General features: G+C 43.3%; 2 protein-coding genes across 3 annotated transcripts; one reads left to right on the top strand and one right to left on the bottom strand.

Annotated features, from left to right (window-relative positions):
• Positions 1 to 1,675: 1,675 nt before the first annotated feature.
• On the bottom strand, positions 1,676 to 16,590 carry aspscr1 (ASPSCR1 tether for SLC2A4, UBX domain containing). 2 transcript variants are annotated; one of them, XM_084006717.1, is made up of 17 exons: positions 16,471 to 16,590; positions 16,172 to 16,227; positions 15,532 to 15,646; positions 13,479 to 13,579; positions 12,694 to 12,751; positions 12,535 to 12,608; positions 11,889 to 12,456; positions 11,687 to 11,746; positions 11,246 to 11,385; positions 10,339 to 10,420; positions 10,163 to 10,229; positions 9,739 to 9,801; positions 8,503 to 8,555; positions 5,853 to 5,904; positions 5,360 to 5,429; positions 4,737 to 4,924; positions 1,676 to 1,875 (listed from the first exon to the last, which is right to left on the bottom strand). In XM_084006717.1, the coding sequence occupies exons 1-17, from the start codon at positions 16,558 to 16,560 to the stop codon at positions 1,820 to 1,822; spliced, it is 1,893 nt and encodes a 630-aa protein (XP_083862843.1). In that variant the 5' UTR covers positions 16,561 to 16,590; the 3' UTR covers positions 1,676 to 1,819. The 2 variants fall into 2 exon arrangements, with proteins under 2 accessions (XP_083862843.1, XP_083862844.1); XM_084006718.1 differs by having other exon boundaries at positions 1,727 to 1,987.
• Positions 16,591 to 18,353: 1,763 nt separating this feature from the next.
• On the top strand, positions 18,354 to 24,341 carry notum1b (notum, palmitoleoyl-protein carboxylesterase b). The gene is made up of 11 exons (XM_084005604.1): positions 18,354 to 19,113; positions 19,545 to 19,597; positions 19,695 to 19,790; positions 20,319 to 20,379; positions 21,005 to 21,063; positions 21,636 to 21,738; positions 21,819 to 22,010; positions 22,092 to 22,189; positions 22,305 to 22,452; positions 22,542 to 22,589; positions 23,279 to 24,341. Exons 1-11 carry the CDS (start codon positions 18,758 to 18,760, stop codon positions 23,613 to 23,615), a joined length of 1,551 nt encoding a protein of 516 aa, XP_083861730.1. The 5' UTR covers positions 18,354 to 18,757; the 3' UTR covers positions 23,616 to 24,341.
• The last annotated feature ends 105 nt before the right edge of the window (positions 24,342 to 24,446 follow it).

Raw genomic sequence — 24,446 nt, forward strand, 5'->3', positions numbered from 1 at the left:
CTCCTCTTCCTCTTTTCACTTTACAAAAACAAACATCACACTTTCCATCTGATGTCAGCTGATGAACTCTTTGCAGTGGCTGTTTCATCAGCTGTAGTGATATAAACATGTATGAGGATGGATTTACATAGATGTCTCACACCCTCCAGGCAGTTACACTCACCATCAATCTAAACCTCAACAAAAAACTGAACATTATAACCATTGTGATTTTTGTGGATTGTGTTTGGTTTTAGATTCTATTTATTTGTAAATTTCTGTGCATGTATTTGTTGAACGGGGTGGCGACTGCCTGCAATATCCTGTACAGTTTTAAATACATGAGTTGAATAAAGTTTGTATTAAACTAAATAAAGTTAAACATTGAATTATACATTGACTCTGAATTGTCCAGAGGTGTGAATGTGAGCATGAATGGTTGTCGCTCAGCAGGTTCCAGGCTGAACCTCGTCCAGCGACCTGTAGGACAAGCAGGTATCAGATAATGCTTGTATCTTCATCTCTCTTCTCACTAAGGCAGCTGTGGGTCTTGAGGAAGCACGTGTCATGGCTTCAGCTGCCACCAGGGGCCATTGCAGCGATGCATTAGCACTGCAACGGAAAAAAAAGACCTAGTGCCCCCATCTGCTGACACCACAGCTTTTTATTACAGCCCTGAAAGTACAACTTTGTCTCTATAATAAGCAGATGAGCATCTATGAGCAAGTAATTTACTTTTTAATATTCTGACTCCAAATAAATCATTAAAAACGGTTAGTAGATAGGAATAACTCACAGTTAGACTTCCCCTCACTGACACACAACCAACACTATTTCCATTAACAGCCTCTCTAGATGCCTGTCGCTTTATTTGCCATCAAAGACTCCAGGGGCAGTTGGAAGTAATTAATTTACAAGAGGGAGACAGAAAGTGCATATGTGTGTGTGTGTGTGTGTGTGTGTGTGTGTGTGTGTGTGTGTGTGACAAGTGGACGGAATGCACTCCTCCCTCATGCTTTCACAACACAGTCCTGCTCCCCTCTGTGTTCGGCCTCTTTTTGAAGTTTCTCCCGCAGCTAAGAGTGAATGAGCTGGCAGCTGGTGAGAAGGCTGAGGAAGTGTGTGTGTGTGTGTGTGTGTGTGTGTGTGTGTACGTCGGTGACAACACGTGTAAATACGGCTGCATGCTGCTTGTTCACCGTTACCTGTGGAAGGTCAGATAAGTGAGGGCATGTGACAGTTAGGGGCTGTGTGAATTTGTGCATCACGAGGTGTGCTCTGTTAGATCAAAGCTGTGGTCTCCACGGTTACAGGGAGGCACATGAAAAATGTTGAGCTGCTCATTGACGTCACCTTTACCACCATCACTTACTTACAAACTCAAACAGATAGAGTGACCCCGATACAGCTGTGGTAGATTGCAAACTTGTCTTATTCATTTTTTCTTTGGATGCATCCAATCAAATTTTTCTCATCATTATCCTGTAAATTTAGTTTTGGCAGATGATTTCCTCTTATACTGCAGAGCTGTATACTACACCACAAAGGCAAAGGGAAGGAAAGTGTCAGGCAAGAGAGAACACTGCTGTTAAAAGCTGTTGAGGATACATCAGTGATCAATATGGAACATGGTGGAAATAAGACTGTCAAGGATTTGTCATTTAAAACTTCAATACAAGACAATAGACAGTTTTATTACAACAATCTTTATTCACTTTGCACTATATTTTCACTGCCACGCTCCCTCCTCAGAGATCAACCACAATAAAACACGACAACCCTCTTGGCAAAGAAATATTCATTCATTTATCTCATTATTTTTGACCATTTGAAAATGTAGTCAAGTGCAGGTTTCTTCCACGATGGATTCAGTCCGCTGTTGCCTCAAAGTTGAGCCTTGATCAAAGCGCAGTAAAAGTTTAAGTGCTCTACTCGGTCTGCAAGCAGCTCGTCAGACATCTGACGTGAAGTTCTCCCACCAACACACAGCAGCAGTCTTATTTCTTACCTGAACAAGAGACAGGAGACATTTATTAATAACAGTAGCATCTTTTGGCATTGCTATTGATTTTGAAATATCAGTAATTTGGTAATGTTCTATCCCAAGAAGAATAGTTCACATGAGACAACTTAGAAAACGGAGCTCTCTCCACTGACGACGACCAGATATTCTGCATTAATCCACATTTAAACAATTACTTACTACTTACAATTACAACTACTAATAAAAAAAAGGATAAAGCTTGTACATTTATCACAAGAAATCAATGTATCCTGCCAATTTAAGAAATAAGAAATAAATAACATTTTGGGAAATACTTATCGCACATTCACTTTCTTTGTCTATTAAATATAATGTCACAGCACGGGCCAAGAAACTGCAGCAGATAACCCCAGTAAACAGTAAATTCATTTTATGCTTATTTTCTCAGGTTGAATTACTTATTTCCAAGAAACTTATGGGCAAATCTCTGTCAAGCACAAGATTTAAAGTGGTTATTTTGTGTGATTATTTATGGGGAAACTCAGTTTTGCACATCACACATGATTAAATCAATTAACTGATTAGTCGACAAAATCTGACTCTGGCTGTTCCTTTATATCGAGCATAAAGATAGAAGGGTGACATCGATCTTTTCATTTGACTGAGCAAGTAAGCAAATAAGCTTGTTTCTCCAAACTAGTCCTTTAAATACACATTCACTTAACAGGTTATGAAGAAATACATGAAACACTGACACTGGATATGCAACTATATCAACTTAAAAGTTTCCATGTCACGGTCTCCTAATAAATGAGACGGCTTAACGGTGTGTGTGTGTGTGTGTGTGTCCTCTGTACTGTAGGGTTGCACACATGGAGCCTATAATTCCCGATTCAGCCCCCCCTCCCCTCAGTCTTTTTCTTTTAACTTTCCTCATGAAAGAGAAAGCAGCCACAATCTTCTAAAAAGACGCACATGGACGCACACGGAGATCAGCCAGAAATAAAATGTGTAAAAAACGGGACAAAAAGGGAGCATTAATCTAAACAAAAACATGAGTGAAGTGACCACCAGAAACCCCACAATAGAACAACAGAACATGGCCGTGCCTGGAGAGACCACAGGGGCTCATGCTGTGTGATGTGGCCCAGCAGTAGGCTCTCTCCCTGGGCCCTGAGTGTCTGTAGTGGTCTCCCGGGCCTGAGGGGGTGACCATCCGGAACTAATTGGTTCATCCTAAAATGCATCCTTATCTTCTGAGTCATGAGGAATTCTGCTTTGAAAAAGGCCATTTCCTATTGACTGTGGTCTTGGGGTTTGTGCTTGTGTGTGTGTGTGTGTGTGTGTGTGTGTGTGTGTGTGTGTGTGTGTGTGTGTGTGTGTGTGTGTGTGTGTGTGTGTGTGTGTGTGTGTGTGTACCATGACCGATATCGTGAGGGTCAAAGCCTTCTGTTCTTTTGCTACAGAAAAAAAGGATCTGATCTCCGACGAGGATGGCTGGAGGGGTGAAAAACATTTTTCTGTTTTTGTGGTATGTTTGTTTTTTGTTTTTTTTTGGCTGGTTTGAAAGCATTTAATTGAACTCCAGTGTGGATCAAACAACTGGAGTCAGGCAGCCTGAAAAGTCAGGTCTACCAATTAAACTGGTGTGGTTTGCTTGTTGTGAAAAGTAAAAGTGAAGCAGTCCGGCCTCAAAACAGAGAGATGCGTTTCAGTTAGCATATAAAGGCCAGTGTGGAGAATTTAAATCCTACACTGGACCTTGAAAGCAAAGGTTTGATCATTAACTGTCAAGGAAGCAATTGCTTTAAGAAACTTTATTAGCCTGAATATGAAACAATATTTTTTCCTGGAAACTATGTTTTGCTGCCACGGATGTAATCAATCCCTGACAATCTGAAACATCTCCCATATGTACTGCAGAACGGGACCGAGGATCCGCATCATCTGCCAGACAGCCAAGTGTGACCAATATGTCACAGAATGTCATGACGAGGAGCTCAAAAAGGCAGAGAAGTTGATTCAGAACCATCTAAAAACCAGCAGAGCGCCAGTAAGTGTCACCACATGGGTCCACGTAGTGCTGCTGCTGATGTGCTCAGGACAAGAAATAACTGTCCAATCAATCTGTATTACTTTGTTTACAGCTCTTGGCTTATTTATAAAAAGCCAGTGTGAACATGAAACCAGACCAGAACTCAAGGGCAACAACGGGTATATGTTTGTCTTGTGAATCCTACCACTCCACAGTCGACTGATTCATCAGGCATGTGGCACAAAACAGTGTTTTTTGGATTAAAAAGTTATGGAGCTATTGAGCGCCACGGTTGGACTAACAATTAGCTGATCAGTGCCATGGGCGTCGTCACCTTTACTCCATAACTGAACATTTCTAATCACAACTATGGAGGCCGCTACATTCAACACTGAAGCTGCTATAGAGGCTGTTCTAAATTACTCCAGCACTCTGTCTGGGAAAGACGTATAACTTACCTGTATCGTATACTGTTACAAGATGCAGAGTCAAGATCACGGCATAGCTTCCTTTTCTGTGGCATCTTTGTTGACGTATCACTTCTTGAACATTTTACACTAATCCTCCCTGAATAGACGCCGGGTCAATATGGGAGAATTACCCCAAATAACCCTGAATCGTTCACTCAGTAGCCTCTCTTTCATGATTGGGCTGCTGAATAATAGTTTGGAATTTGATGCGACTGATGCCTATGAGGGTGTTTTAGTGCATGTGCTCTCCAACCTGCAACATCCTCACCTGGAAGCTTGAGCCACTTTGGCACCTTCCCTGGGTCAGATCTGGTAGATTTAGCAGCCTGGGTGTGTGCAGACGGGTTTCCCTCATCCTGTGTGGACCTGCTGGTGTCCGCCCTCGGCTCTGGAGGAGGAAGCGGCTCCTCTGAGACCTCAGAGCTGGAGGAGGGTGTTGGTGACCGGAGCATGCAGCTGAGGTGGTGGGTGTGGGGTGAGAAAAAAAAAAGGGTGAATTATTTTAGCAAGAAAGAATGTTCCTCCAGGACAGATGCTTCGAAGAGAGCATCTTCATTTTTCTTCCTGTATCAATCTGAAGCAGCATTGTTTGCATTAAATCACTTGAGTTAAGATCTAAAACAAGAGTGTTGACCCTGTTAAAGAAGCAAAAAGGTCAACAGGTGGGGACCACTTTTGGGAAACGGGCTCTATCTTTAGAAGGACTGGAAAATGGTTTTATGTCTTTGTTTATGTGCGTGTGGAGGAAATGAGAGCACATGGGGGCACCTGCTGTTTAGGCTGAACCTCAAAGGGATTCCGATGATGACAGCTTTGTGACAGGAAAATAGGCTGGCTGCCGCGGGATACAAGTTTATACACACACTTTTAAACACACACAAACACACATACCTGGCAATGGACTCATTTGCTTGCAAGGCCGAGACAGAAGATTCAAGCAGTTCCCTCTTCATAAAAAAATCTGTGGCGGACACACACACACACACACACACACACACACACACACACACACACACACACACACACACACACACACACACACACACACACACACACACACACACACACACACACACACACACACACACACACACACACACACACACACACACACACACACACACACACACACACACACACACACACACACACACACACACACACACACACACACACACACACACACACACACACACACACACACACACACACACACACACACACACACACACACACACACACACACACACACACACACACACACACACACACACACACACACACACACATTACTGTTATGTTCCATTACATTCCTCAGTAATACACTAGTATCTAATTCAAAATCAGCATATGAAAGAAAAAGAAGAACCAAAAAGACAAAAACCTGTCTTAGCTTCGGATCCGAAGTACACCAGAGCACCCGGAAACAGGTCGGCCTGCAGACAGAAAGGAGGAGGAGACGTGAACAGAAGTCAGTCACATGGAAGAATCTAAACAAGACTATCCCCCCTTCTACACGCAAACCGCTGCCACCACATCCAAGTTCATTTTTGAAGATGATTCATTGCTCGGGGATCTGAACCAATAACCCTGGTTCTTTGAAGCAGACCACAAAATTAGCAACAATCAAATGGTTCGCAAAATCACTTTCACCCCTGAAGCACAACACTCTTCTACGGCGTACTTCTTAATGGTTATAATGGACCATTTGCAGGCAGATATTATCAAGCTTACAATTATGAGGTAGAAATGCAGACAGACAGGCCAGCGAGACACGTGTCTGTGGCTCTAACAGGAAGTAGACAAACCCCCCCCCAAAAAAAGCAACACGGGAGAGTGTGTTAGCAGAAGTACGAGTTATTTAACGATTAATGACGTACTGGTAAAACGACTTTCAGCCGCTGGTCATCGTGTGAGAAAAACACTATGAGTAGTTTCTCATTCATCCAGTTAATAGATCCTCTAACATATAATTAAGAGAAATGATGAGAATGTTTTATTTAAATGATTGACTAGTGGGGAACCAGAGTGTGTGTGCTATGCTTGCACAACGACTCGGTGGGTCACGATGCCATCATCAGCTGTCAAGGACCCATTGCTAAAAAAAAATAAAGACAAAATCACCAACAACTTTGATGATAAATCCGCCACTTCATAGTTGCAAACTGCATGTGTGCCCTGTGAGCACGCCAGGATGAAATGGTGTTCAACAATAAGTAAGTGGGCCGTGGCTTAGCAAACACAGAAATTTGACAGACTAATTGGTAACGAGAATAATCAAATTATCACGTAGCTCTGTCCTGTTTCACATCAACAGTGTCAAAGGAGAGAGTAGCATGGCTGTCACTTGGATGAGGCGGGTGTTCCCTCCACCACAACCTGTCTACACACTGTCCTTTCTCTCTCTCTGCCCCCCCCAACCCTCGCCCCGCACTCACTAGCTGGTGGCTAAATTGGGACCCTCTGGCCTCATTGCTATTATTGCAGCCCTGTGAGGAGGAAACAATGTGTTGCAGTGAAACAAGGGGCATTCCTGCTATCCTGCTTCCCTGACAGCAGCAATTCCACTCGGGATGAGACGGGGCAACAGGGCCGGTGTTTGTATGTGAGTGAGTGAGTGTGTGAGTGAGTGAGTGAGTGAGTGAGAGCGACAGTGCAAAAAAAAAAGAGAGAGAGGAATGGAGGGAGGGAGGCAGAACGGATCCTGATGGAAGACAGAGGGAGAGACGGATGAGGGAGGGGACGCCTGGTATCAAAGGGCTTCTGGGTTGGGAAACATTCCTTTCCTGACATGACACAAAGTGATTAAAGTGTGCGTGTGCATGCGTATGTGAAAAAGAGACATGCGTGTGCACTCATGTCTATGTGACATGACAGAAAGAGATTTCTTGTGTCGGTCAAAGATGGATGTTATAGACAGGAAAAACAGAGCCAGACAGTCCATGACACCAGGGGGATTAAAGATCTTGTTTTTGTGCGGTTAAACGCTTTTAAGTTCCTAATGGATAGAGACATGGGGATGAGGGAGGGTGAGGCACAAGAGAGGGTCGGAGAGAGAGGTACAGTAGTGGTGGTAGAGGTGGACGAGGGTGGCGTGAACAGAATGAGAAGAAAAGAGGGAGAGGGAGAGAGAAAGCTGGAGTTGGGGTACAGGAGAGGGACATGTAGTGATCAGACGGGAGGGTTCAGGAAGGGACACAAAGATGAAAAAACAGAGAGAGAGACTTGCATCAGAACATCAGATTTGATTCAGAGGGATCCTGGCACCAAAAGGGCTTTCCTTCACAATCACACGCACATTTCAAAGTGTGCTATTGAGGATCGTTATCTTCTGAACCAGTCCCTCTGAGGAGTCATCATCACAACATGATATCACTTCAAACAACTTTCTCTTTTTTCCTCCCCTTTTGTTCCTCCACTACTTTTTCATCTATTTAAAGGTGGAGTCAAAGTGTCGGATGAAAAAAGTCAAAAATATTTCAGTTGTTCTAAGATAATGTATCTAAAAATAAAAGAGTCCACGAGGGCCTCTGGGTACAGAACTTCTTGCTTTTCATTTGTACCGCTTCTCTCTTTCGTTATTCGAATGGTTTTGAACTCGGAGGCAACAAAGCATCAAGGCTGCCCATTGCTCTGCTTATGTGTGTCTGTGTGTGTGTGTCGAGATCAAAGCGAGGCCTGTATTAACCCCATGTGCCAGTCTGGGAAAAATCAAGCCCAGCTGGGGTCAAGGACAGTGGAGGGGGGGGACAAGTGTGAGAGAGTGGAAAAGGGGGAGAACGGGAATGTGGTGGGGCTTTGAAGAGGAGAGACGGACTAGCCCATAGATTTTACAGTCTGTGTGTGTGTGTGTGTGTGTGTGTGTGTGTGTGTGTGTGTGCGTGTGTGTGTGTATAGATTTTCAAAGATGGGAAGTTTTTTGTGGATGTTTTCTGGAGTTTGACTCTGATGTGGTTTGTTTGATTCAAATCATACCGTTTATTATTGTGGTGAAAGAAAAAGTCTTGCTTACATGGTCGTTTTAGGGATCTTACCTGGAACAGTGTAGCTGAGTGGTCATCCAGGATGGTTTTTGGGGGGGTGATGACTAAAAGTTTTCATCAAAAACACAAAAAGGTCATTAGAATCACTAAAATCAAGTCATTACTGAAACTGGAAAGTTAAACTGAACAAAGGGAATCAAAGAAATAACCAATGTTTGCAGACCACGTGTTAGGCTGGAAGTATTTTCGGACAGTTTTCATCTAAAATGAACTATGTAACAATTTACAGTGCTGAGATTTGGGAATGATGATTGGACTTTAAAGAAACCTTCAGGTTCGCCAAATTCATTATAAATAGAGAAGCTGGTTTAGATATCTGGCTTAAGTGCTGGCTTGTTCACAGCCTGTGTATGATTGTATGGACACTCATGTTTCTTGCAGAGCAGGTGAGAAAGCAGACAAATAGTATTGTGAGCGTTTCAACTCAAAATCAATGCATAGTCTGTCGGCTCTTCTGATCAACCTTCATAGAGACCACGATCAAATTATTTACAACAAATATCAGCCGATAACAATCCATTAGCAGAGCACCTGTGAAAATGTGGCAATAAACAAAATAAAAGACATTTAAAACACAAAATTTTGATCCGATGGCGCATCAGACCAAAAGGAACGCCTTTTGTACATATATTTTTGAGTCAAATGCAAAAATCAACTGAAACCGACTGAACTGAATCCCTAAATAGTACTGTATATGACGGCTTATAAGTAACTAAAAATGTCAGTACAGAAACTAAGTTTGAGTTAATTAAGAAACTGTGTCTCCATTACATAGTTTGTCCAACAGGCAAGTTGAAAGGGTGTCAAGATTCTCCCAATCCACGATTCGGTTTGACTTTCGTTTCCCAAACTTATTTTCCCCAGAACTGTTTTCTGGAGTTTGACTCCAGAAACAGTCATTTACATTGTCAAATGCTTCTCTGGTCATATTTCAATCAGTTATTGATTATGTAATCACATAAATAAATATTATAAATAATACAGATCTAAATCGTCACACCTTTACTATTTTAGTAACTTTGTTTATGACAGGCATGATTGATATCAACTTAAAAAAAATCCAGTCCTAGTCAGGTTATTGTACTAGCTGACAGAAATTATTGCAAAAAACGTATATAGATATATTCAGGCGAGTGTGAATACTACCTTCCAAAAGGAGCTACAGGGCTGGATGTAAATGCTTGGTGATGTTGTGACTAATTAGTTGGTACATTAAATGAGACTTACATAGGTAGAAACTGAGCTGAGGATCCTCCAAGTGACTTCTCACAAACTGCCTCAGGGAACTAACTGGACACAAAACAAACACGGAACATCATCGTAAGCACGAACAAAGTGATATATCTGCACCATCACAAGTCACTGTATGGAGGAGAGTTCACTTTTTAGATGGAGTTCCCCTCATATTTGTTGTTCTGCTGGTTGTTGTGTTGCTGTTGGGGCGGAGGTGGCTCTAATCCCTGGAATTACAGACCTGGCTCATTATTTCTGTCTCAATGTCACTCTGGTGTGGCTACAATCATAAATGTGGTGAGGGAGCCGCAAGTAGCTTTAACATTGCAGCCATACCTGTGGCTAGCCAGCTGAAATGAACACCCTGCACATGTACGCACCCACACACCCACACACACATGCACGCACCCACACACACCTGTTTCCAGGGGCCTGAAGAAGCCTTGGAGAACATGTCTGTCTGGAAACTGGACCCTCAGGACCACCTGGAAACACACACAGAGGCAGCAGGCTATTCAAAGTCGGTATGTTTCATACAAACATGCACATTTCAAAAAAACGGATTGTGGTCGTGTGTCCGTCACTTGTGCTCACTTTAGGATATCTATCCATCTTCTCCTTGATCTGTGCTTCCCTCAGAGACTTGGTCATCAGCGGAGTCTCCTCCAGTAGCCTCCTGGGGAGAAACAGACAGACACAGTTGTAGTGAAATGAGCTGTGTAATAAAAAAAACACTGTGGAGTCAACAATGAGGAAGATGAGCAGAAAATGTTTCATCTTCTACCCTTACTCGTGTGTGGCCCTGTATGTACGTGTGCATGACAGAGGCAGAGACGGATTGCTGTGGTCGGCCTAATTCCCCCCTTGGTAATTGCAGTCATTGACACAGTAGTAGCGTAGTCATGAGGCAGCCAGCTAAGTCACTGTAGACCGAGATTAAAAGACGTACGCGGCGAGGTCTCAACCTGACAGTGTTTGGACGATAGCCGGAGGATAAGCGTCTACACAAAACAGGCTTACTAATTGCTCCCTGTATGCCATTCTTAGAAGCTTTTGTAGTGCGAGTAGTGTCTCATAAATGAAAAAAAATGTTTGCAAACACACACACACACAGTGTCTCAGCAGCTGTGAGCTGCTGCAGCCACATCCAGAGAGCGCAGAGTAAACTTGCCCGCATCTGTTTTGAAGAAGCTCTCCTAAATAAATAAAAACTTCAAACTCATAATAAATAAAAGAAAAACTTCAAAAACACACACAGCGATGCCCAGCATTCTCCCTGCCTATGGCCTCTCATCATTGCTATGGTATTCTGCAATTAAGGGTTATACATCGGCATAACACCACAGGACCAAATGCCAAACTAACTAATTATCTGTTGCAAACAGTGCAGGAACGCATCTGATCCAGACGTGTTTCTGCAGCAACAAGGTATTTATACGAAATAACACGCACAGCCCTCTGACCCAAAGTCACCCAAACGCTCCCATTTGCCTTCTCCCACCTCTCGCTCTTCAGCTGGGCGAAGCGCTTGCGCACATCGTCCATCGTCACTTCAAAGAACTCGTCGGGCAGATCACGCTGTTCCTTGGAGTGACGGGACATTGCATCCAGGTGGTAGATGAGAGGCTCCCTCTCTACTGACTGCAGAAAGAGAGTGAGAGAGTGAGGGGAAGGATGGAGACATAAAAATGCCAACACTGACGTTTTCATCTAAAGCAGAGGTTTCCTAACTGTGAGGTGCACACGTGGTCAAAAGGTGAGGTGAAAGGGGCGAGTGCATGCCGATATATACGAAAAAAACAACAGGGAATCATTAATATGTCAGTCGATGAGTAACAGAATCATGGTCATGAATCCTCATTTAAGAGGGAACACACACAAGACACGCTCATAAACTGAAACAAACGGGTTAAAAGTTCTGACCATAAATAAATGTTGTTACCTCCAAGAACTCCTCCCTTTGATCCATGTCCTCATCCAGCTGGTGGGCTGTGGTTTGACGCTGTGAACGAAACAGAAATGGCTCCCAGTTATACTCAGTTAGTGTATGTGGTCCAGCTACCCTCATACAGTTAAACAATATTTAATAAGTCCAAAATATCAGGACTTTCTTCATCTGTGCTTCTTGTGGTCATATCGCTCACCTTGGTGCTAGAACCGTTGCTGGATTTTGCTTTCTTGGCTTTGGGCGATTCTACTGCTGCATTCATTGCCGACAGAGTTGAGGATGATGAGGATGCAGATAGCGAGCGGCCTGCTGCAACTCCCCGAGGACCCCCAAGGCGCTGGCCGCCTCCAGAGAAGGGAATGAAAGGAGCCGAGGGAGCCGAGGAGGAGGAGGAGGAAAACGATGGAGATGTAAGTCCTGACGGTCCCGCTTCCTCGCCATCCTCCTCTGGTATTCCTCTCTCGACAGGAGGAATTATTGGCTGAAATGCATCCTGGGATTTTGAAACCACGTCCTGTTGAACAGGAAGTGTGTTGCTTGTGGCAGGGGTGGGAGTTGGAGCATGCTCAGCTTTGATTGGTCCGTGGGGACCTGAATTTTTATTTGGCACCTCTGCTGTTGTCGGATGTGATGGAGCAGGATCATGCCGAGATGGAGAGCTACGTGTGGTTTCTTTGGCAACAGGTGTGGTTGGCATAGCAGCTGTTTCAGTGGCTTCTCCATCGTCTTCCTCTCCCTGTGCTTTGCTCTTTTTGAGTAAAAACCTTTAAAAAGAAGACGCATCAAGTCTCAGTTTCAGATGGTTTTAGGCACTGTATGCTGTTTGTAGACAAGCAACCTACCTGACAATGGCATTTCCTCCTGTCAGCCCCAGAGACTTCAGAGTGGCCTTCTTGAGTGCTTCTTCACCACTCACCTGCACACGGACAGACACACCTTAGTAACCATAAAGGTCAAATTTCTTCAGGAAAAAAATGGAGACTTACAGAAACAGAGCATACCTCATCTCTCATGTAAACACACACAGGGGTGCATTCTGACTCAGACAGCTCCGAAACACTGCAAATAGGTGGTGATGATAAGAAAAACAGATTAACCTAATGGGCCACAGATTTTTATTTGCTTTAACGGTGACAAAACAAAACACAGAAGTGACTTTCCCTTGTTCAGAAAAACCACCCCTGTGGTGTTGCAATAAATCCTCATGCAATGCAGTGGCATGCTGTCGGCATGTGTCAACCATGTGTGCACAATTCTGTGTAGAACCTAATTGAACTATAAATGTTTTACTATTGTTCTCCTCAGTTGGGAAAAGCATTCCCCTCTGCTTCGCAACATTCACAGAGTTTTGACACTGATGTGGAGCTAGCATTGATTTCATGGAAGCGTAACTTCCCTGGAAAAGGATCAGGATATGGAGTGATCTCATTTCATTGAGATGAGATGAGGGCTGGACGGATCCACGAGCACCTGGGGACCGCACAGCTGGAACTACTGAGTAACAGCTGCATGTGTGTGTGTGTGTGTGAAAGTTTAAACCTCAGTAAAGGGGGGTGAGAAGAAGATATCTTATCTCACACAGTGCTGGTCAATGTTCATTCCTTCACAATGACCCGCTTAACTTTCCAGACTAGTGGAAAGTAAGTGCAAACACAAACGCTGCCCACACCGTCCCTAGCACCTTACTAGGGCTGTGCAATATTAACAGATAGGACAGCATGGCAAATATATGAAGAAAACCACCAAATAATCAAACCAATTTTCAAAACAACAAGTTATGTTCCACCTGATCTGGGGGAAATGTGTGAGCAGTTCCCACAGACTCTGTTCACAGGAGAAGGAACCCTGGAGCCGAGAGCCATCCTCCATCTGTAGAGCAATTCGCACCTGAGGAATATGAAACCACGGTCAGACGCAAGTGTAGTTTAAATGCATGTAAAACACCACAAACACACTTTACACATAAACCAGGTCAAAATGATCAACAGCAGTACAGCCACACCTCTTGAACTGGCAGTTTACATACAGTATGCAAGTACTATGAGTGGTTGTGAAGGGAATTTAAAGGGTCACTTATGTGTTTTGTGGCACTTTTTGCATTTATTAGTTAACAGCTTAGCGCATTTTATCAAAGTATACATTGTAAAGTTACATAGGCCATTAGGATTTATTTCACATTAAATACAGCATAGATTTACAGAAAAATATTATTAAAATGAAACAATTTAAAAAGGTCCAATTAAAAGCCAAAAATGGAACTCCTGCATCAACAATAAACAAGAACATTAAACACTTCCAAGAGCCTTGAAAACACCAAAAATTCCAAAGTTTAAAAACAGGTGGATGCAAAAGGCATTGGTACGACTTTCATGTCGTACCAATGGGTTACAAAATGTTACCTAAAATGTTACCTAAAATGCAGGAAGGAAACTCACTATATTAAGTATCAAAAACTCTCTAGGTGGCCATTTGTAAGTTCTTGGCTCTGAAGCCATTTTGCAGGAAGAAAATTCTTTGATAATCAAATTTGATTAAGCTGCACATATGGGCCTACCTCAGTCTGGAAATGAATAACACCAAGCCTCAGTGTGAGTCTCTGTTGTTCCTTCTCTTGCCAAGTCATACTACGAGTTGTTTATGTTTACTCAACAACCATGTTATCCTGCACAAAAAGCATCCGGCACATCGGCACGCCGGGAGAGATGAAAAGAGCGCTTTGGCCGTCAACAGCCAAACACAAAACACTCTAACACACTAGTTTGGCACAGGTAAATGTCTGTGTGTGTGGTACAAGTGTGCGCGTGAGTGTGAGTATATAAAATCTGTGAGAAATCAACAGTCAACCATCCATCAAATAAACAAGAGCAGATCAAACCCAGCCGTGATCTTACTGCTTTGATCATGCTGCCATGATGTCATAGGAAACTACAGCTCAGCTACAACAAAGTATTTTTCTGGATACAGATCGGATCAGAGTGAACACAGATGAATAATTTGTGGATTTCCAAGTACTGATAATAAAAAAACCCATGTACAGCTGACAGATATATCAAAATAATACTGATATTGCAACCATCCGCAAACATAACTTCCATACAGGACAAGAGGGGTCACTCAACAGTTTAATGACAATGATGTGAATCATATTCTATGGCCTTCACAGTCACCATCTCAACCTAACTGGAGGAGATTTTGTCTGATATGTTATAGGTGCTTGCGAGTTGCCCTCCATCATTACAACACAAAATGAGGGAATATTGGAAGAATGCTGTTAACCAACTGTAAGAATCCACAGTTAATTAATGCCATATCTTAAACTTATTTGACTGTTCTACCGGAGTGAAATTTTAAATAATATTAATATCAATGTCATTATTTCTCAAAAACTAAAAATAATCAAATCGAATAACAAAAGAGTCCAAACATTTGCAAAATGTGTTGCAGCCAGTATCATCTAGTTGTCCAACACACAAAGACACCAAAGATATTATGACTGGACATCAACAGAACCCATACATATATCTATATATGCATATGTATCCATATCGATTTGGGTATGTATTGACTAGGAATTCATTTTCAACATTTTCTTGACCACAAAAGCCATCCAGTACTGAAAAATCTCATCAGACCTGAGAATCAAACTATTGCTGTATTCTGGTGCTACCAGTGATAGATAGCAACTGGCAGCTAATGACAAACTTACATATTGTAGTTACTGACACACATACACTGATGACTGTCTTTATTATGTTGTCTGCCACCACAGTTTAACACTGCTATCTCACTCTCCATCAACCTCTCTCTCTCAGTCTCTCACACACACTTTGTTTACTAACCTGGCTGGCCACTACAGCCTGTTTCCTCGTACTTGTCACCATTTCCAGTTTGGCATTATTGGGCAGGTTGGCAAACCTCCATGGCAGCGTAAGGTCAACGGCAGTCCTCTGAAACCTGTCAAAAGTTGATGACAGAGGAGAGGTGACCGACTCCTTCCTACATAAGCATAATAACCATTACATTGTAAACAAGTTATCTCCTATTGAGTTCTGCTGGGTTAGGGTTAGGAATCTTGTCAAACATTTAGGAATATTGAGGTAAATTGTTAGGGAATAGGAGATTTTCTTTTATTCAAATGAAGACAGCTCGATTAAATCCGGGGTTTTATCTTGGTTGTGCAATTATTTATGATAGCCCCAATATAACCTAAAGTAAAAAAACACATTACATTAGACCCCTGCTGCTTACAATAACTATTTAACAGCTGCCATGTCAACTCATGTGCCTCTGAGACAACTGACACACAACATACTAAACCCAATCCTGTACACACGTATGGTTTGATTACGTATCGAGATGTATTTTGATGTAGTCTTTTGCTCAGGCTGCTTAAAAGTTAACATTAGTAATTTAAAGCTAACATTAACGTGGCTTAAATGGCAGCACTTTGACAGCTAGCATCAACCGACTGATACTCACTTCAACCCGTGATCGTCGGGATTAAATCCGTGTTTTTTGCAGACATCCTCCAGCACCTGAAGATGACAAAAGGTGAAACCGAATATGAAATTTTCCGCGTAACTAGCAAACCCATTTTTGTTGAAACTGCACGAAATCAGAAACTGATCTGTCACTGGCTAACTGCTGTTAGCCAACTATTGTTAGCCAAAAAAGCTAACCAGGGAAGAAACAGTTTACTCCGGTTTGGAAACAAAGAAACAGAATGAAACAACCAGTCCATGTCCTAAAACATAAAATGACCTTAATAAACAACATACCTGTAGTAACGGCGTGTTTGGAGACACTTTAACGGCTTGTCTTCTCCCATTAGGAGTGAGAACCGTCACTGCTGAACCGCTGGCTGCCATTGTGTGTCGTGACGTCACGGTGTTTATTTGAATAAACTTTATTGACACATTTGAAGCGGCGTTTAAATTGTTGCTATTACACGAGGACACACTGTTACAAGATTTCTTTTCGGGGAATGAATGAAAGCTGGATATGGAATGGTGCTGCTATTTACAAAAAATATATATATTTTTTCCTTTTGTTTCATGAAACAATGTCATGGTTATGTTTGAACAATCCACAGTGCTGAAAAAAAAATCCCCATAAAAACTGATAAATTCTGCAATATATTCGAAATATAAAATAAATCCCACACAAAACACAAATACGTTGATGATGCATATTTAAAAATCATACATTGACACAAGTGTAGCTTTCGATATATACACACACACACACACACACACACACACACACACACACACACACACACACACACACACACACAAATACATGAAGATGATTTACAAATTAAAAAACACACTTAGATAAATGAAGAAGGGGAACATAATGTGACACTTTCATACAGTACATGTAGGCTTACCTTTAGTAGCCTATATAACAACAAAACACAACACAACCAACTAGCATCAAGACTATCAATTAAGCTAACTCTTAACTAGAGCAAATCACATAGGAGAAGAAGACAGAACCTGTCTGTACACTGGCTACAACATATCCAATCTGTTTCACATATGGACCTGCACCAACATATAGAGGATGAAGGTAATTTTCTCTCAGCATGAATCAAATTGGATCAAAGCAGGAGTCAGACAGACAACACAACACGTGGTGCCAACAGATGGAGAGGTGTGATACCAGAGCTTCAGAGGGCATGCGACTGACTGACTACCTCTGCACCATTTAGAGTCAGAGTCCACCTGTGAAAGAGAGAGAGAGAGGGGAAGAGGTGAATACAGTTCTCAGTTCTGGGGGGAAATTGTCACCATCTGAATAAACAAACAAACTACCAGTTTCCTTCCTTTACTCAGCAGGCAAGACACTTCAAAACTGCCAGGTTTGGAGGGCAAAAGTACACAAAGGCATCTGTGCATTTCACCAAAAAGCCTTTAATCACTGATTAATGAACGGCAACAAATGCACTTGTTAAAAGCAGGATTTCCTCCCTTGCTAAACCTATCAAAGTAAAACAAAAAAAAACAAAGAATGGCAAAGAAAAGAGGCAAAGAAACTTTGGACCTGGAATGCTTTTAACTATCAGCTAGCTGTGGGCACATTTCCACGATCAAGGTGCAACCACAAACACATAAACACATCAAGTTGAAAGCAGAAATGCTTTTCCTGGCCTAAAAACAAAGGTGAGTAAGTGGACGGTAGCCCGAGGAGGTAGAACACATGGCGTTATACGGCCAAACTTCATAATGGCTGCTCTGAACCTCTGGCCTTAGATACAAGAAGGGGGGGGGGGGGTCTATTATTCGAGTCAAAAAGGGTGTTATTTGTTTGGTTTCTTATTAGTTTTTGCATTTCATTTGACTCATCGCTATTAGCATCACTGTTGGTCTCTCGGCATGGTGGGGCCCCTCTGCAGCCCATCCAACTGCGCGCTTCCCTCACACACACCATATTCGACCTATAAAGATAGTTGAGAAGCAGCGTGGTCACGTGCGCTGACACCACATCAAAGAGAGCGTCGGGGGGGAACGGGCCGAGGGGGCGTGCCGGGCATGAGCGCGCTCCCGGTGTGAGACCGACGCCCTGCGAGGAGCTTCAGCCAACGATAATAACGATTGGTCCGCTGGAGAGAGAAGCAGGGAGCAGGAGGTGGTGGTTGTGGGAGAAGGGGGTTCAAATAAAATTCCACTTCGTCTGCAGTTCACGAGGACCTGGACGAAGACTCAACGGGGCGAAACTGGGCTGGGGAAAAAAATGACGCGTTTTCTGGCTCCTCGCGATTTTAGGATTAAAGCGATGTGGGGACAGCACGTGCATTTGAGGTGATTTTTTTTTTAAAAGCAGCTCTCCATCTCTCAGGGCGCCATGGAGAACCAGAACCTGTGTGCATCCTTCAAACCTGTCATGAGCGATCACTCCCAAGAGGTCTCCTTGCGTTTGGAAAGAACGTGAAACTTTGCTAACGACTCTTTGAATTATGCTGTGTTTTATTGAAGTGCATGGCGCACACTTGAGGGACGTGTCTCACTAACAATATTAAACGAATTACATTAGGGCCTTCGCTTCGGGCCCTAATTAGACATGCATAGCCGCTGGGCTGCTGTGTCCGCGGTGCGCTCCTGCCTGCTGCTGATCTTCATCCACATGTGCGCACCGGTGGAGGCGAGGAGGGTGGTAAACGGTGGTCGGGCGCAGAGTCGGCGGGTCCAGCAGCAGCAGCCGCAGCCGCCTCCGGCACACGGGGAGCGGGGAGAAGGAGCAGAGAGCTTCCCGTTAGACTTTACAGCCGTGGAGGGCAACATGGACAACTTCATGGTGCAGATCAAGAGCTTGGCGCAGTCGCTGTACCCGTGCTCCGCGCAGAAGCTGGATCAAGACATGAAGTTGCACTTTCTGAACAATGTCTCCGTGACTTGCAATGACGGCTCAGCAGCGGGGTAAGTGAGTGGGCTCAACAACTCGGACACACGACATGACACTTAAAAAGTCACGTGGTACAGACGTGATCTGAGAAAGATGTACGGCATCAATGTGGACTAAATCCTGATGTTACAGACAAAAAGGATGAATTCCATCTCATGACTTGATTGAGAGTAGTAACAGAGACTAACATTATTTCAAAATTAATCTGATTTTTTTTATTGTTTTTGTACTTAAACTACATCAAATAAGTCACCAGTAAAATGAAAACACTGTGACTGTGTGAGAGTGAGAGGAACCCTTCTTTATGCCACCCAAGCTGTCAAGACTGTGCGCTGCCAACAACTCAAGTTAACTCTACTCAAAAAACCAACAACCAAATCAAAGCCAGATTGTTCATGTCAGGAGGATCCCAGGCAGCATCTTTACCTTCTACCATCTCTCATAGGTACTACATCAAGGAGTCCAAAGGCAGCAAGAGGTGGCTGCTGTTCCTAGAAGGTGAGGGTGAACCTAACACACCTTTAGAGCCCGTTACACTGAAAGTCAACTCTATGTAACCTGTGTGTGTGTGTGTGTGTGTGTGTGTGTTGTTCAGGTGGATGGTACTGTTTCAACAGGCAGACCTGTGACAGCAGGTACGAGACAATGAGGAGACTGATGAGCTCCACCAAGTGGCCGCAAACCAGAACAGGTTAACAAGACATGAGCGCAATCAACGCACACTATATCTTATAAACATATGTACGCATTGGAGAGTTGGTCTGTGCAGCTTTTGCAAAACTCTCTGCCCCACACAGCTTTTGCTTTCCCCGGATAAAAAAAAGAAGAAAAAAAACTCCCCTGAATGAAGGAGATTCATGGACATGTTTGTGTTTCCTCTTTAGCCCAGTTTGCATTAATCTTTAAGAGTCAAACTCTACGGTTGTTTTCCTCAGGCCACCAGGGGACTCCTTGTTGGTTTAGGACTCACTCTCTCTCCTCACCACCCTCTCTGTGTACACTTTACACTGGTGGCCAGTGCAGCAGCCACAGAGCTCTTCAATGCCTGCATGTAATTGCTGACCAAAGCGGGAAAAGTTAATGACTTTTTGACCACAGGGAAACACACACACACACACACACACACACACACACACACACACACACACACACACACACACACACACACACACACAAGAAAGTGAAGTAAATGTTGGATCTCACCTCCGTTATTTCGCAGGAACGGGAATCCTGTCTCCCCAGCCAGAGGAAAACCCTCACTGGTGGAATGCCAACATGGTGTAAGAACTTGTGTCTCTCCTTCTTTTCATAATATAGAGTTTGTGTCAATATATGATTTAATATATAGGTTGTTTTTTTGCCATACTGAGCTTTAAGGGCTATGTCCACATTACGAATCGCTGGTCTTTACTGCGTCACTAGTGTATGTTAACTTTCCACTGCAAGCTTCAACATGCAAGAGATTTAGCTAGTTAATATTATAAACCATCTATAAGAGTGAAATACTTCTCACAGGTCATTCAATAATTTAGCACCGTAGGGGACTAGAATTGACCTTTTATACAAATGTTTTTCCTCCCTGCAAGTAATTTGTGTCACACAGGACTTTAACTCTGAATGTTTGTATCTCTGGTAATCCTACTTCTAGTTATAATAAGTACATTTAAGACGTAATGAGTACATCTGCTTCCCACTCTCAGTGTGGCCCTGTTCTGTTCCCACAGCTACTTGTTATTGTTAGATAAGGAAAGATACACTCACTCACATTCTACAAGAGTTTCCTGTCTTTGAACACACTTTGTTTGTGTTGTTCAGTCTAGCATCACACAACCACATCGGCATTTTTTAGCGATCAATGAAAAGATACATACAATAAGTAAGGCTCTCTCTCCCTCTCGCCTGCAGCTTCATCCCATACTGCTCCAGTGATGTGTGGAGCGGAGCCACGCCGAAGACGGATCACAGTAAGACACAATGCAGGGTTAAGAGCTTGTAGATCAGCTGGCAATTTAAAGGCAGAGAAAGATATCAGAAGTGAGTGAAGAGATCAGAGGCTACAGAGATCTTGTGATCTGGGACCTAATTGTTTCACCTTTGTTGTGTGGCAGGTTTATTTTGTTGCTCATATGTCAACTATGCAGGTTTGAACTTCCTCCAGACCTCCTATTGAAAACCCTCATTATACTGTGTTCGTTTATGAATAACACAACACATGCTGTGCCGGGGTCCCAGTCTATGAGTTATAGCACTAGACTTAAACATTATATGTCCAGGTTGTCTTCCCCCATGATAAGAAGACAAAATGCCATAGCTTAAGACAGTAGTAGTTACTTATTGTCATGTATCAACCAGGCGCCATAATATGGATAAATAAATGGGCTTTTTATGCATTAATAACCCTGTAATTTAAGCACATAAAGTGTAACAGTGTTGATTTTCAGCAGCTGTATGATCCTGATTTAGAATGTGTAGTCAGAGTGAGAAGTGAGTCATGTGGCTCTCTATGCTAATAATTAAAACACATCTTTGTTCTCAGGTGATTATGCGTTCATGGGCTCTCTGATCATTAAGGAGGTGGTGAACGAGCTGCTGACAAAAGGTCTGGACAACGCAAAGGTCCTTCTTCTGGCGGGAAGCAGGTCAGTTCAGCACATGTGTGTGTTTCACTAAAGATAATCGCTCACTGGCGCCCATCTGATCCTACTCTTCCTGTCACCAGTGCCGGAGGTACAGGGGTCTTGCTGAACGTGGACCACATTGCAGAGCAGCTGAAGTCGCAGGGCCACCGAGGGGTGCAGGTCAGGGGTCTGGCCGACTCCGGCTGGTTCCTGGACAACAAACAGTACAAATTCGCAGACTGCCTGGACACTATCAGCTGTTCCCCCACTGAGGCCATTAAGAGAGGCATTAGGTAGGGCAGTGTGGATAGCAGAATAATGGTGTTTAAGGACAGTTGCAGCACAGGTTTTGTTAAAGTGGTGATACTTTGCAGGTACTGGGGCGGTTTGGTGCCAGAGAGCTGCAGACAGGCTCACGTGGGAGAGGAGTGGAAATGCTTCTTTGGATATAAAGTCTTTCCTACATTAAAATGTGAGTGATAATAAAACACCCTGAGCTCCTCCACAAGGCCGAAGTTAGACGCTAAAGACAAGAGGTTGGTGTGCCACTTAAGTCTGACCTGCAGTGCGTCCTCCCTCCTGTCCAGGCCCGGTGTTCGTGGTGCAATGGCTGTTTGACGAGGCCCAGCTGACGGTGGACAACATCCACCTGACTGGACAGCCCGTCCACGAAGGCCAGTGGAGGTACATTCAGAGCCTGGGACAGGAGCTGAGGAGCACGCTGCGAGACGTACCGTAAGACGGACACACGCACACTCACACAAGATACTGTAAAGTAACGAGACTGTTGTTGTTGACTGTGCGATTGTGTTTTTGAATGGCAGGGCGATGTTTTCTCCAGCCTGTCTGTCGCATGAACTCATCACTACAACGTAAGTACATACAAGAACCTGGGATCTTTAAGGTTCTCTCCATTAACACTTGATTCAAACACTCTGCTAGAGGCTCAATACTTAATATGATTAACTGCCTGCCATCAGCTAAATGCTCCAACCTTAATCAAACACTTTAAAAGTGACTAATGTATTTGTTAGCGTAGCGGGCTAAATGTTGGCACATAAATAACTAGACATTGCCAAATGTTTTGAGATACTTTAGAAACGGTGTCGCTGTTGCATAGTTTTTCCACCAGAGGGCACTGAGGAGCTTTTTTTTATTATTATTATTATTATAATCCACTAAAAACATACATGGCAGTGCCTGACCAATTCGGTGCCCTATGCAGGATTTTAGCAGGCGCTGAATGTCTTTACTGCGGTCAGCACATCTGGGCAAAAACAAGTAACTAAATGAATTAGTGGGGTGGAGGGGACAGGAGCACCTGATGCTCCATCACTGGGCTGTGTTGAGGGGGAGGTGTCTGCAGGTGGCCCAGGATTTGCAGGGGTGGGGTTTAAATATTTTAAAAGTGCATCAGAGAAAAGACAAGTCGCCACCACACAACCTGTAATGGCTCGGGTCCAGAACTTGAACATTGGTAACAATTCCCAAAAGCAAATTTAAGGGATTGCATACATTGTAATAACGTGTATGCTCTTCTGTGTGTGTCTCGTCCCTGCAGCTACTGGATGGACATTCAGGTTAAAGGCACCTCCCTGCCAAGAGCCCTCCACTGCTGGGACCGAAGCCTTCAAGACAACAACCACGTCAATGGCAGTAAACACAACCACCAGAGGCACAAGCCGGCGCCCGTGAGGGGTTGTCCTCTACATTTGATTGACAGCTGCCCGTGGCCTCACTGTAATCCCACCTGCCCGACAATCCGCGACCAGCTGACCGGACAGGAGATGAGTGTGATCCAGTTCCTGAAGCACATGGGCTTTGACGTGCAGAAGATGGCCCAGCAGCAGGGGATGGATCCCAGGAAGCTACTGGGCATGCTCAATAACGGGACCTGAGGTGCATCTTCTTTAAACCACAGCAAAGTGTAGCTTCAGTCAGCTGTTCTGCAGGGATAAGAAGATGCCGAACAGCAATGGATGACATCAGGCCTCGAAAACAGAGCTGAAATGGGGAAAACGTCACAACGCTTTCAAACATCGTCTTCCAACGACAGACTGAAAAAACTGAACGACTCAAAAACTCACATACGCCCCATGAGACCTGAAGAGTCAAATACAATCGAACCAGATCGTTTTAAACACCTGAGATCACATATAGACGAATATATACTGTAGACGTGCTATTATTGTGAGATGCACACACATACAATGACAGGTGGGTACAGTGTATGTGTGTGTACATACAGTAAATATGTAGCATACAATATGTATGTGCAGTGGAGACTGTCATGGTGGGGGTCTTTGATGAGAATGCAAGATTCAGTCCGTTTCATGGGGATTTGGTGCTCTCTTCTTTCAACTATGACATTCAGACATCCATCTATGGTGCTGATGATTTTATCCTCCATCAAATATGCTGCTTTTTCTCATTTTGGAAAAATAATAATTTAATGGGTAATATTTACTAATAAAAAAGGTACAAATATTAAGATTACTTTGTTCTTCAGGGTAATTAAAAGTGAAAAAAAGTTTTTTCTACTGAAAATATCAGTCAGATAGTGACCTACTTAAACACTGTCTCCTAAGATTTTACTTTTTTATTTGCATGTTTGACAAAAAAAATACTTGCTATACTATGAGTACTATACTATGACCTATAAGTACTATAAATGCCAATAGTACCAATTATATCCTTTTTTCCCGGCTTAACATTTTTTTCTTGCGCTG

This window comes from Eutrigla gurnardus (assembly GCF_963514095.1).
Source record: "Eutrigla gurnardus genome assembly, chromosome: 3".
In the NCBI taxonomy this organism is placed as follows: Eukaryota; Metazoa; Chordata; class Actinopteri; order Perciformes; family Triglidae; genus Eutrigla; species Eutrigla gurnardus.